Source organism: Pogoniulus pusillus, chromosome 4, assembly GCF_015220805.1.
Source record: "Pogoniulus pusillus isolate bPogPus1 chromosome 4, bPogPus1.pri, whole genome shotgun sequence".
In the NCBI taxonomy this organism is placed as follows: Eukaryota; Metazoa; Chordata; class Aves; order Piciformes; family Lybiidae; genus Pogoniulus; species Pogoniulus pusillus.
The window spans coordinates 9,395,435-9,408,929 of record NC_087267.1 but is presented as its reverse complement, the minus strand read 5'-3'; the positions used below and the strand labels follow the sequence as shown (position 1 = coordinate 9,408,929).

At 41.6% G+C, this 13,495-nt stretch overlaps 1 protein-coding gene across 8 annotated transcripts in view; it reads right to left on the bottom strand.

Moving 5' to 3' along the window:
• DOCK4 (dedicator of cytokinesis 4) overlaps positions 1-13,495 on the bottom strand; it is a 281,325-nt gene that overhangs the window by 43,199 nt on the left and 224,631 nt on the right. For 6 of the 8 annotated variants that reach the window (XM_064142114.1, XM_064142115.1, XM_064142118.1 and 3 more), the window contains 3 exons: positions 12,937-13,022; positions 7,970-7,996; positions 7,711-7,806 (listed from right to left, as the gene is read on the bottom strand). In XM_064142114.1, the coding sequence (XP_063998184.1) occupies positions 7,711-7,806; positions 7,970-7,996; positions 12,937-13,022 (209 nt within the window). The remainder of the gene's footprint in view (positions 1-7,710; positions 7,807-7,969; positions 7,997-12,936; positions 13,023-13,495) is intronic. The other 2 variants (XM_064142117.1, XM_064142120.1) reach the window with 1 other exon arrangement.

Below are 13,495 nucleotides of genomic sequence, written 5' to 3'. Positions count from 1 at the left end.
GAGAGTCTTTTGCATATTTAAATGGAAATGCATTCCTCCTGGTGCCACCTTTCCTGTATGAGCAAATAGAAGAACCAGGACTTTGAAGTTCATGAGGAAGACACTTAAGCAAGACCCCTTACTTCATCAAACATTACCAGAGGGACCACCGGATAAAAGGAGGCCTGTGTGGAAGAGACATCTCACATTCCTAAGAACTGATAAAGAAAACCCAACCTTTTCTTAGAACTTAGTAAATATGGAATAGAATAGGGTATAAAAAGAGAAAGCTGAAGGCAAAGGGTGTGCGTTGGGGTAGATCAGAGTCTCTCCTCGCACCCAGGCCTGTACATTGCTTGATTCCTGCAACTTTATTAAAGCCTTAACTTGCATGAACGCCAGTTTGTGCCTGTTATTTATGACAAATTGGGGGCTCGTCCGGGAGATCACCAGACTCTGGGGGTTCACCTAGGGAGGGGCGCCCCACCTTTTTTTGGTGGCTCCCTGGGGAGACCCATACGGGGCTGGTGATATCCTGAACTCTGACGGAATCAACCAATACATTTTTTTGAGCTCCCTGATGAGGCTGCAGCCGCTTTTATAGACCCTTAATTCTGTGCGCACAGACCCGAGCGAAGACGACAGAGTCGTGAGTATTGCGGAAACCGTTCGGTTGGGTGGGATTCGACTGCCTGGTGTGAAAGAGTGTGTTTGAGACGGAGTCTGACTCCGAAGCGAGTGCGGAGGTCCGATAAGCCGCGGTTCCAAACTCCCGCGAGGGATTTGGCCGGTAAAGGATTCAAAGCGATTCCTATAGGATTCGTGGGTGGGTTAAAGGAGGGTCGTTTAGCCCCCTGCAAGACACTCTTTAGGCAGTCATGAAAGATGGGTCAAGTTGAGGACCCAAGACCTTAACAGAGGGAGCAAAACAAAATTACCAGATTAATGATTAAATATTGGAATGATCGGGGCCCCAGAAAAGCAAAACCAAAACTGAAATTAGTCTATTACTGTATGAGAATATGGCCAAAGGAACCAGCACGGCCACATGTTCAGTGGTCTATGTTTGAGTGTTTAGAGGACTGGGTTTGTCAAGCCCTGGTAGAATGTGTGAGAAACAGGAAAACGTTTAGCCCGGAGGAGGGTAAATATGCTGAGCTCTGGGAACTATAAGCAGAAAGAAAAGTTACAGAGCTGTATGCTCGGAAGATGAGGGAGGAACGGGAGTCCTTATGCTGGAACTCACTGCCCGTTCCAGCCTCTCCCTTGCTGCTGCCGCCGCTCCAGCCCCACCCCGGCCCCGCCGCTGCCGCTTGTCTCTCTCTCTCGTCGAGTTCCTTTTTTTCCCGGCGGCTCCAGTCCCAGTGCCGTCTAATGTTACAAGGGAGAATGTTGAGGCTGGCCTGTACCCACTAAGGGTTCAGGGGGCGGAACGTTATTGGATGATCCCTGAGGGGTGGCTGAGAGACTAGGTGGAAAGGCTGAAAAAGAGTTTAATAGATCTCAATCCAGTGGCAAAACGGCCGGAGAGGGATCAGAGGAATTCCTTAGAGAAGCCCAGAAGTTATCTGTCCACAGGGGCGCAGAAAAATAGAGAGCAAGAGCTAAAGATCCTTGTAACAGCAGTGAGGGAGGGTTGGACAGTACAAACTACAACTAAAGAATTAAAAAGGATGGGGCCCAAGGGGCCTCTGGAAAATCAGAATTCAAGAGAAAGAACCTCCTGTGTGTCATTGTTGCAATAAGAAGGGACATATCCAGCAATATCGCTGCAAAAGGACACAGGATGAGAAATTATTCAAGGAAGACTAGGGGAGTCAGGGGCTGTATCTTTTGGAGACCTCACCATCTACTGAGCCCTTGATAAAATTATTAATAGGTTCCATAAGGAGGAAGAGGAGTTTTTTAGTGGACACAGGAGCTAAAGGAGAACCATTTAAAGTACCTGTTTTAAAGGAAGTAGAAATGGAAGCAGAAGATAAAATTTGTCTAAATGATTTGTTATTATTACTGGAGGCAGAGCATAACCTACAAAGGAACTATCTCCCTCCAGAATTTCAGTGGGACAGGGATTAACCTTCTGGGTTTGTTCACTAAAGAAGGGATCAAAGGATCCCTTTACATTTGAATGAGAAGATCCATAGATAGGGAGAAGAAAACAGTTAAGGTGGACGGCATTACCCCAGGGATTTACAGAATTCCCCAACTTATTTGGTCAAACATTGGAGAAGGTATTAGAACAGCTGGTGTTTCCAGAAGAGATAAAATTGTTACAGTATAGCAGGAAAAACTGAAGAAGCAGTCCGGGAAGCCACCGTACAGACTCTATTTTTTTTTATTTTTATTTTTTTGAGCAAAAGGACTTAAGGTGTCCAAAACAGAAGTTACAATTCGTGGAATAAGAAGTAAAGTATTTAGTGCATTGGTTGAGCAAAGGGGAAAGAAACAAGACCCTGAAAGAACATCTGGGATCTTGGGGTTTAAGACTCCAGAAAATAAGAAGAAGTCAGGCAGTTATTGGGACTCCTTGGATATTGTAGACAATGGGTAGAAGGATATTGCAAAAGGGTAAAATACTTATTAGTTATAGTAGGTCACCTAACCTAATGGGTGGAAGCTTACCCAGTGAGCAGAGCAACTGCACATATGGTGGTAAAGGTATTATTGGAAAATACAATACCAAGATATGGGGAAGTGGAACATATTGATTCAGATCAAGGGACACATTTTACCTCAAAATTAATTAGAAAAAACAAAACTGAGAAATTTCTTTGTTGTAAAATGTGTCCTCATGGGGAAAAGTATTACTGTCCTCTTCAAGAAGCTAGATCTTGGTGGGATCTCCCTGGAGGAATTTATTGTGTGTTTCCTAGAGAACAGTGTTTGTGGGGGAGCTTTCCTTGAGCGGTTTTTGTAGGGAAGATTTTGAGGTATAAGGTCTTTTGTGTTGTTGTGACCTCCCCGTGAAGCTTTTACGTTAAAGGCAATGGCCACGGTGGAGAGGTTTTTGTGTCTGTTGGAGGCTCATGGAGCTCGCCCGTCTGTGGAAGGGCTGGGCTGGGCCCGTGAGAACTGAGTAACTGTCAGAGTGTGAGGAGCGGATTGTGGCCCTGCAGAAGGAGGCACGGCCAAGTCGGGAAAGGGCAAAGCTTTCATCTGTGCAGTTTTGGGTGCGTGTTTCGCCGCTTCGAGAGATGAAAAGCAAAGCCAAAACGAACGAGAGAATAAAATCATTTCCTCCTTGCAGGAGCTGGTAGATTCCCTGCAAGGGCATATTGTAACTTTAAAGGACGAAGTGGCAGATCTTAAGGACAGATTAAAAACAGAGCAGAAGTGGCAAAATTGTTTTTTTTTGAAGAAGGAAGAACGACAGGCAGAGCCTGCCTCCACATACCCTCAGGCAGAGCTGGCAGCAGCAGAGGAAGCTGCGGCTCACATGCGTCCTCTCATTAAAACCGAGATGCTGTATGAGGATGAGGATGGCACCCCTGCCATCACAACGAGAGAGATACCCTTTTCTTCCACTGAGCTGGCCAAACTGCGTAAAGAGTGTACACGTTCTGCTGGGGAGTCTGAGGTGGAATATGTATGGCGTGTTTCTAAAACTGGAGGTGATCAAATTAGGTTGACAGAGGCTGAAGCTACAGGCTATTGGGGTGCTAATGTGTTCCTAACTACGGGAAATACGAGTGGTCCCTGGAGCCTTACTCAGCGAGCAACTTTCTGGGCTGGGGGGCTTTGATTCAAAAGAGAGAGGAGAGCCTCTAGTTCTGAGGGGAGGCATGCATCAGATAATGGAAAATGTGCAGAAGCAGCTTGTTTGCAAATGGTCTATGATCGAGAACTGAAACATCATTTTGAATCACCCCTTTCTCTCGTGGTGGACCCAAAGCGAATGACTCCTTTGGTCGGGGGCTTCCTGACTCCCTTAAGATGAAAGGCATCCAGCTTCAAAAGGAGATAGCTGACACCCCACTTACCTCCCGAGTACAAGCTGCTCTGAGGGAGAACTTAACACCCGGGAGGAGGCAGCCTGATTGCAGACAAGGGACGTGGGAGGAGGTGGCCAGAGAGCTATTAGGTTATGCCAGGCAGTATGGGGTGCCTGAGGAAGTTCATAAGCCTGAGCCTAGAGGCTTGAGGCAGGTGAACATTAATCGCCCACCTCCGAGTCCAGACCCCCGGAGCCAGATGCTTCGAATCCCCAGGCGACACTGGGGGAAGGGAGCATCTGAATACTAGACAGTATTGGTGGTGGGTAGGCCGAAAGAAAGGTATCCCAAAAGAAGTGCTTGACGGGTTGTTCACAAGGCAGTTAGAAATGGTTGTGAAGCACTGGCCTGAGCCCACCCTCGATAAGAGGACAGGTGTGCCTCATAGGAACTGAGGCTTCACCCCTCTGTGGTGAGTGGGGGGGGTGAAGCATAGAGATCTGTGAGCTCACCAGTCAGTAGTGAAATTGTACCGGGTTTGGGAGGTGGATTCGGGTCTGTGCTTAGCTTGGCTTAAGCTGAAACGATCAAAAGAACTTACAGGCCCATTCAAAGTAATTAAGTCAACTCTATTAAGAGCTTCACCTAGGGAAACTCAGGGAGTCTCTCGTTGGATGGGGGGTGTCCTGCACGGATACTTTACTGATAAAGACTTGGAAAGAACAAACTTGGTTAACTCTGTGGGAAGGCTCTTTTCTTGTGCTGCTCACCACAGGAACGGCGCTCAGAACAGCAGAGAAAAGACGGACACAGCCTCACGAGTAAAAGCACCTGTGCAGGAGGGACAAGTGACTTCGGACCCAGGAGAAACAAAGTGACACTAAGGCTAAGCACTGCTGGAATTTCTAAATACTTATCACTCCTGGGGGGGGGGGGCACTAATTGAGACTTCATAACCAATACTCAAACTGACCGAAGGTGTTGAAATTGTTACAAACAGGAGGGATTGTGTAGTGGGGAAGAGGTTTTTTGTTGTTGTTGTTGTTGTTTTGCCTGTTAGTTAGTTGTTTGTTTTGTTTGTGTGTTTTAATTTAACTTGTGACACATATTTCAAGGAAAGCAAAAAGGGCAGTGAGAGGCACCCAAGGAAACAAAAAGAGGGCAAGACCGGAGTGGGAACCAGTGCTGCGGCCGAAGAAGGTCTGCCGAGGGCTGCAACCCCTCTGGGCTGTGACTGCCGAGTGACATGGCCCTGACCGGACCTCTGCTGTGCATATTTGGGTTAAGCCTCCTGTCCTGGAACAAGCCCGGAATTGCAGTGACTGCATTGCTGCGACTTGGAGGGGCAAAACTGTGTCTCAAACACTGGTGTACCATACAATTTATGAGCACGAAGGATGAAAGTTAGATCCCTGTTATAAAAACGAGGGGTAATGAGACATTAAAAATCACTTGTTATGATCCAAAGGAAGGAGCTCCTATCCTTGGTGGGTAGAAGTAAGTGCAAATGATGAGAAAGGAAAGTTGTTAGGAAGAAGCCAAATGGCTACTGACCGCAGCCAACCCCTTTGGGTCACTTTTGCTGCTTGCCAGGCTATTGACAACAACGGTGCTTCAAATTGTGGGAATATGGGGTGGAGATGTTATTATAGTGGGCAAGAAAAATACATTTGCCCAGAGGATCCTGGCCAGTGCTGCCAGTATCGTAGAGAAAATCACAACATTTGGTATTTCATTCATTTTATCATGAAATAGAATCAGGAGTTAAGTATGAAATTCCAACAGTTGCTAAAAATATTGTTTGTAAATTTATCTGAGAATATTGCAAAATCCTTGAATGTAACCAATTGTTATGTCTGTGGAGGTACCAATCAAGGAGATCGATGGCCCTGGAAATCAATGGAAGCAAACATCCTGGAAAGTGGAGAGAGGTAACAGAAAGCACCAGTGGGTCCTACAAACCAATATAATTGGAAGAAGTTGCTGGCAGAGACTGGGTAATGGTCATTTTATAGGGAATTTGGAATGTGAAGGGGGTTACATGGTAAAATGGTAGCAAAATCATAAATGGGTGGCCAGCCCTGGTTGGATATTATCGGATTGGGAATAATGAGACCCAGCTTCTTCCTGTTGCCTGTCTCCAAGGGAGTAAGATTAGGCAAACAGCTGTACACTGAGACTGACGAGCCAAGAAGGGCCAGGAGGGATCTCCAAATAGGAAATTGGAAAGACAACGAGTGGCCTCCTGAAAGGATCATTGCCTATTATGACCCTACAACGTGGGCAGAAGATGGATCTTGGGGATATGGAACCCCAATGTATATGCTTAATAGAATAATCAGACTAAATTGGCTTTAGTGGGAGGGGGAGTGCTGATTGTGATATTAATTGTACCTTGTCTCATTCCATGGTTTGTAAGACTGATCACGATGGTTGTGCAAGGAATGCAAGTGACCCTTGTACCCCATAACCCAGAAGAGAGAACCAAACCCCAACCTATAATGATTGTTCAGGCGATAAAAGAAAGGAGGAAAGATGGAGAGTTAAACTCTCTAGAGCAAGTAATTGCCCGATTTGAAGCTAAAACACGAATCAATCTGATCAAAAAGCAAATGGGGGATTGTGAGAAATATATAGAATCATATGTTTGATCCGATCAATTCGTGGCAAGAGGTCACAGACAAGGAGGAAGGGGGGGGTTTGAATGAAACTGCATTCCTGCTTGCACCACCATCTCAATAAGCTTAAAGATAAGAGTAATTAGATTGGCGAAGGAGGGAGGCATGTGGAAGAGAGAGTCTTTTGCATATTTAAATGGAAATGCATTCCTCCTGGTGCCACCTTTCCTGTATGAGCAAATAGAAGAACCAGGACTTTGAAGTTCATGAGGAAGACACTTAAGCAAGACCCCTTACTTCATCAAACATTACCAGAGGGACCACCGGATAAAAGGAGGCCTGTGTGGAAGAGACATCTCACATTCCTAAGAACTGATAAAGAAAACCCAACCTTTTCTTAGAACTTAGTAAATATGGAATAGAATAGGGTATAAAAAGAGAAAGCTGAAGGCAAAGGGTGTGCGTTGGGGTAGATCAGAGTCTCTCCTCGCACCCAGGCCTGTACATTGCTTGATTCCTGCAACTTTATTAAAGCCTTAACTTGCATGAACGCCAGTTTGTGCCTGTTATTTATGACAAGGTGTCACCACGTGTTCCAGTGGAATTAGATTAACATCCTAACACTTCAGCTCTAGAAAGTGCTAGAACTGGTTGCAGTAAGGAGGACTAAGATGAAATATGAAGTTTCTACATGGGCTTCACAACTGACTGAGAAAATAATTCCTGTGAAGAGTCATTTCTCTCTCCTTTGTTCATGTGCTACAGTTAGATGGGAGCCTTGTATACATACTTACTATGCCAGCTGACACTACAACTAAGCATGATTGACATAATGATAAGAATTTTACACGTTGTGTAAAACAACTGTCAGGTGATTAGTACTGAGCAATGTGTTTCAGACAGACTTGAGTAACTACCCTCCTCCCAAAAGTTCCTTTATTCCTTGACAGGAAATTCATGCATCGTGCATGCCACTGGATTTTCACAACGTGTGGAGGATACTTTTTTTTGTTCAGCCTGCTTGTCTGATTTGCCTTTTGACTAAGCAGCTGCTGTCAGAGATCCTAAGCCTGTACAGCTGATGTACCCATGTGCAGTCACTATTTGTGCAAAAACACCACGCTTCCCTCCCAATATTTTGGAAATGACAAGCCTACTGATACATTGTGATAATCACTCACCTGTAGTCCAGTAACCTCTCCATTAGGCGAGTCACAGTGGCGATTAATGAAACACCACTTTCCCTCCATGTTTCCCGCTCAATTTTCTTCAGTAAACTGAAAAAAATTAAAAGCCAGAACAATCTCACCATTTATTTTTAACTGTCACTATGACAACCACTCTGCTTTTACCAGTACCTTAATACCTTAGCAACATCTTCGATAGATTTCACTTTACAACCACCCTCCCAAGAAGCACAATTTGCAAGCAATGTCTTACCTAGGATAAGGACCAAAAAGTGGAATTCTAGTCCAGGAAGCATTGACAAAACAAATGATTTTTACATTAGCTGCATCAAGTTGAAATACACCAAATACCTAATTTTCAGAATACATTAATATCCCAAAGACTTAACAGAACTCTTACATACATTTTATGTATTAATATCATGCTGATCAGAAACTGGTGAGCTAAAAAACAATCTACCTAGAGAAGAGTATTTATCAAGTCAATATATCTTCTCAATGGGACCTCAACTTTCTTAAGAGTTTTTTCCTCCTCTCTAATATTTCACTACCCATGAAATTTAAGAGTGGGAAAGGGATTTTAATGAGATTCCTTCTTCACTTAACAGTTCCTTCTGAGAATATGCTGTCATGCAGATGTAAAATGCTATTATCTTACGGTACCATAAAATCATTAAAAAATGTTGTGTTGAATTCTTACACTAATGTAAAAACAAATTACACATTGAAGTGAAAAGGTTTCAAAATGGTGTAAGTGAAGCTATCAGTATAATTATATAATTATTCCATTACAGGCCTCTGATTGCCACTGCTTAGTTTTATCAAATATTAATCACTGAGGCATGAATCTCCCATATTTCCTCTCTAAGAATGAGCAAGGAAATATTTATCTACAGAGCTGTTTTATGCTTTGGTGCAGGACCTCAGATGTATGTTATATCCATGAAAACCATTTCAGCAGTCTCCCTGAAAAGGCACTGGTACAGCTTACCTAGAGAAGACTGAAAATTACCACACCCATATACTTAGAGCTTTTTATGGAGTTGATAATGGCATCTCCAAGCCTTCTGTCTGCAGTGGGCAAGCTGTCAGCTCTACTGACCTTAATCTACACTGAGCATGCTCAGTCCCATAAAACTCCTACATGCAAATTTCACCAAACATACAACAGTGGCCAATAACTCCTACATGCCAACTGCACTAGCTATACTCCAGCTCTTTTCAGCTCCTTACATACAGGAGGATGCAATTCTCCAAACTAAATCAACGTAAATGAAGCTGTGCTCTGCTGGAACCAAGGAGGAAACACTAATCTTCATTCTGCACCTTTAGAACCATCTTAGACTCCCTTGGTCGTAGAAGGCAATCAGATCTCTTTCCTTCACATTCAGAGCTGGGCTACCTGTCACTGCTAGCAGAGACAGGATGACAAAGCCAGAAGAGGCTGAAACACAATCTGACATGTATGCTTTCCACATAGAGTATACAGGCTAACTCTAATTTGCGTTTAAATCCCTCATGTTCTTTTTCTGTCCCTAGGAAGAAATAACAGCAGAGTGTTACATTATTAAGCACTGATTATCACACTGATTTTTTTCTCTTTCTATCGCCTTAAACAGGAACATTTCAACCTAAATTTATCAAAATAATTACCTATAGTTACTGCAGAAAAATGTTTGAAGTCTGACTTCTCTTTCAAAACAGGTGGTTTGCATCTGCATTTGACATATGCATGTTCTCTACAAATGCTCTGCCATATTATTATAAATATACAATTTCTACAAATGGGTTGGGTAGATACTGATGTACTTATTCAAAGTGACATTAATGTAGTCAGTTGAACAATCTTATGACTTGCATTCTGATGCATGCCTTCTCCTTTCCACCATACATCTCCACACAGCACTCAGAATGAAAGAGTTGCTCAAATATATCCCTCAGCTTCCTCATGGCTATATCTAGATACACTCAAATTCGTGTTACTTAGAGATCCCAAAGCTTAGCCAAGATGCCATGTTCTGTAAAGGACTGTGGGTAATAAATGACTTACAGAAACAATGAAAACCATTCTACTTATCCATATAACTATAGCCTAATATCTAGGCTTAACACAAACAACTGTGGGATTGTTGTTGCTATTGAGGTTGGGATTTTTGGTTTGCTTTGTTTTTTTAACTTGGGTTCACAAGAGTAAGAGAGTGGAGTGGAGACCCAGAGAATCAGAGGTCTCCACGGATGAAAGCAAGTCTTAGAACCATATTCAGGCTAGCTCAATAATGTAGTAAGTTGATTTTTTTATGCCTAAGTCACAGTTGTTCTGACCATTAACTCATAGGCATCTAAACCTAGAGGTGTCTTAAAACATCTGTTTTGGAGTACAAAGTCCTCGAGGAACCTCATGATATCCAGAGGTACCCTAATGTACTCACATGGGTCAAAGACAGTATGGGACAGGTAGCAGCCACTTCTATTTTATATAATAGTTCCATGGCTAAAGGAATGGCCCACAAACTGGCATAGCTCAGTTAAATGCCTACTCTTCTTGAGAGCAATCTCCATTATTTTTTTAAGAAAAGCCTCTTTGTCAGGAGCTCCCCAGTCCGTGTTTTATGCTTCGATAACGTGGTTACCTAACCTGCAATCCTGAAATGGCGAATGACACGCCAATACAGCTACAGAAGTAATCCACTGCCTGCACCCACCAAACTCGAACAAAAGAGCTACTTGAGCATATCCCTTGTTTTCCCAGGGTTTTGTTTTAACTACCAACTGTTTAATAAACTGAAATAACTCTTTCCTCTGTGCTAATTAACACAGGAATCCAAATGCCATGTTAGTGTGTAAATGTAGATCAGGACATCTTTCATACCATGATTACACTGAGTATCAATTACCATTTCTAGTTTCTTAGGATAGCAAAATGTTCACAAGTCTATTGTTTTCAGCTCTTCAAATGACATCAGGAGCTAATCACCGAGTGGTCACATTCAAGTCCCCAGAAAGATGCTAATTCAAAACAGCCAGCCTTCGACTTTCAGTATGCTTTTTCATTTGATAAAGACAATTTCATTAAAAGCAGTAAATTCTAAGCACATAATACTTCAGATGCATCTGAAGATGCTCATAATTTGTCCCTGAAAATAGATGGTGTTCAAAGAAAAGATGCAGTCATGGTCTCATGGAAAGAAAACCCAAACAATTCACGTGAGAGTTGAGAGATACAAATTAATTTTCCTTTACAAGCAAAATAAACAAAAAGCATAACAAAACCTGTAAGTGTCACACCCACTGCAGTTACTAGATTGCATCCAAAGTAGGTGTGTGCATCCCATTGGCTCCCAAATGAACCTATCAAAACTAACCCTGCTGAATCTTCAGAAAGATCAGCTAATGTAGCATTTGCTTTCATGAGAGACTAAAAACCACTTCTTGCTTCAAAACTGTTGCTGTTTCACAGTCCTTGGGTACATAACACACCTCTGTCACTTCAGCCTGAACAAGTCTGCTTTCTGGCACTGTCCAAAGACACACTAATATTGTTAATGCCCAAAAACCCATTGGAGAAATACGTTTAAAACAAAACACACAAACAAACAAAACCCCAAACCAAAAAAAGACATTTCAGACTAACTAACCCCTTGCATTTAGATCCCTAAATATATTCTTTCACATGCCTTACAACACTATGTCATCCTCCATTTCAGATTTCTGTCTTCCCCAAGCTCTCTCACTAAGAGGTGCTAATGTATGGGGTGAATTTAAACTCAGATACAAACTAATGATAAATACTATCTGTTCTTAAACTGGAAGCAAAATTGAGCAGTTACTCTGAAATTTTCCTAAGCATTTAGTTCTACCTTCTGTTATACCAGAACAGAAACAAGTACACTGATGCTGTGAGACATTTTGCAATTTAAATTACTGTGACTATCTCTTCAGCATTTAGATTTAGAAGAGACTCTCATATTTTTTCACTTTATCTTGTTTAACATCCCTTAAATTTAACTAAAAAACATTTTAAAGCATGCAGAACACTTCATCCAATTATGCTTTCTTGTAGAATTTAAAGTTCTTTTGGCGAGAGACATCCTGATGTGTTTTGCACAGGAGAAGGCATTTAGACTTTATCTTACAATTAGAGCTTTTCCCTTAAATCACTAGACTTAATTCTGAAGTGAAAATACTGTATTACTAAAATACCTTAATATTCTCTTTATTCAGATTATTAAAAATGTCATGAATAATTTTAAGAAAGTTCTGGTTTACAATGCTGTTGTTGTCCATTATTCATTCATTTCCATAATATTCTGCCTAATCTCCTTACCTACTTTTGCTTTTGTAAATGATAAATATTTAGGAACTCTTTTTATTTAAAAAAAAAACAGTACAGGTACAGATTATTTTATTTTTGCTGTTCACAGACACTGAGATTTGAATGTTGTTATTTAAGCAAAGCCAACAGAGGTAAAACTACTAAAGAAACAACACTGGTTACGAAGCCATATAAACAGAAAAGGATCTGTGTTCAGGAAAGGGCATGTTTTCAATAGTACCGAGAACAAAAGAGCTTGGAATCCCGAAGAGGAACAGATACAACTAAACACACCAGAAGGAAGTGAAATCTTTCATTCAAGTGAATTCGAGTTCTGAGAAACAACAGAGACCGAGTTCAGCTACTGTGTACCTGGACTCTTTGTCAATCATTTCTTTCGGATAACTTATGGAGAAATTCATAAAATAAAATAGTAAGAATAATCTTAATGCAATATATAAAGATGTTCACATCAGTTCAGAAATCAACAAGTGACATCACACAGAGGAGCACAAGTTTCCATCAATACAAAATTATTTATTAAACAGCTTTTTGTTGAATTCTCATGCCCTGTTTTCAAAATGTTCTATTTGAGTTTTATTATGAAGCAATTCTTGCTTTTTGGATTTTAAAATTAGTAGATAGAGAAAAAATAACGTTCTCTGGTCTGACAGATTTATCCTTTCACAATTGTAGCTGTATGCAAGAAGTACAGCCAGAATTTACAGATGCCATGTCACATCATAAAATGCTTTCTTTCTCAGATTTTCAGAAAAAAATCCAAAACCAGCCCAACAACAAAAATTACATCCACAGCAGTTTGAAGCATTACTTCTCTACACTGACTCTAGCACCTGACACAACCAACCAAACTCCAGGAATTAGCAGAAGATAAATATATTACTCACATACTGTTGAAGAGCTCTCGGTATGTTTCATCGCCTTTACCTTCCGACATCAGGCTGTCCAGTTTGTCAATCAGTTTTGCTTCTACCTGCAGCATAAAAGTGTGGTGTAAACAGCTTTTTCTTTCTGCCTTCTGAGAGACTCGAGAAAACTGAAGGAGGATTTGTTTCTGTATAAGGGATTTTGCTAAATGCATATGTTAGAATTACTGGTTAATCATGCAAATCTGATATAAGTTACCTCATCCCTCTGAAGCTTTGAAGCTGTTATTCCCAAGGTTTGTGGGTTTCCTTTTTTTTTGGTGGGCTTTTTTGGTTGGTTTTTGGGGTTGGGTTTTTTTTTTTTTTGAGGGAGGGAGCTAATTTAAATTGAGCAACGTGACTTTAAAACTACAGGCTGAGTAGCATTTGCTGCTGCTAAGGCAGCTATCTATTTATGGAGTCAGACAAAAAGCACACAGTCCAAATAAATTGCCTGAATTCTCACTGCAGGGCTGTAAGCATAAGCCATTTTCTCAGACTTCAGTAAAAATATAATAATTTTTGACCTGCATCTCGCTCT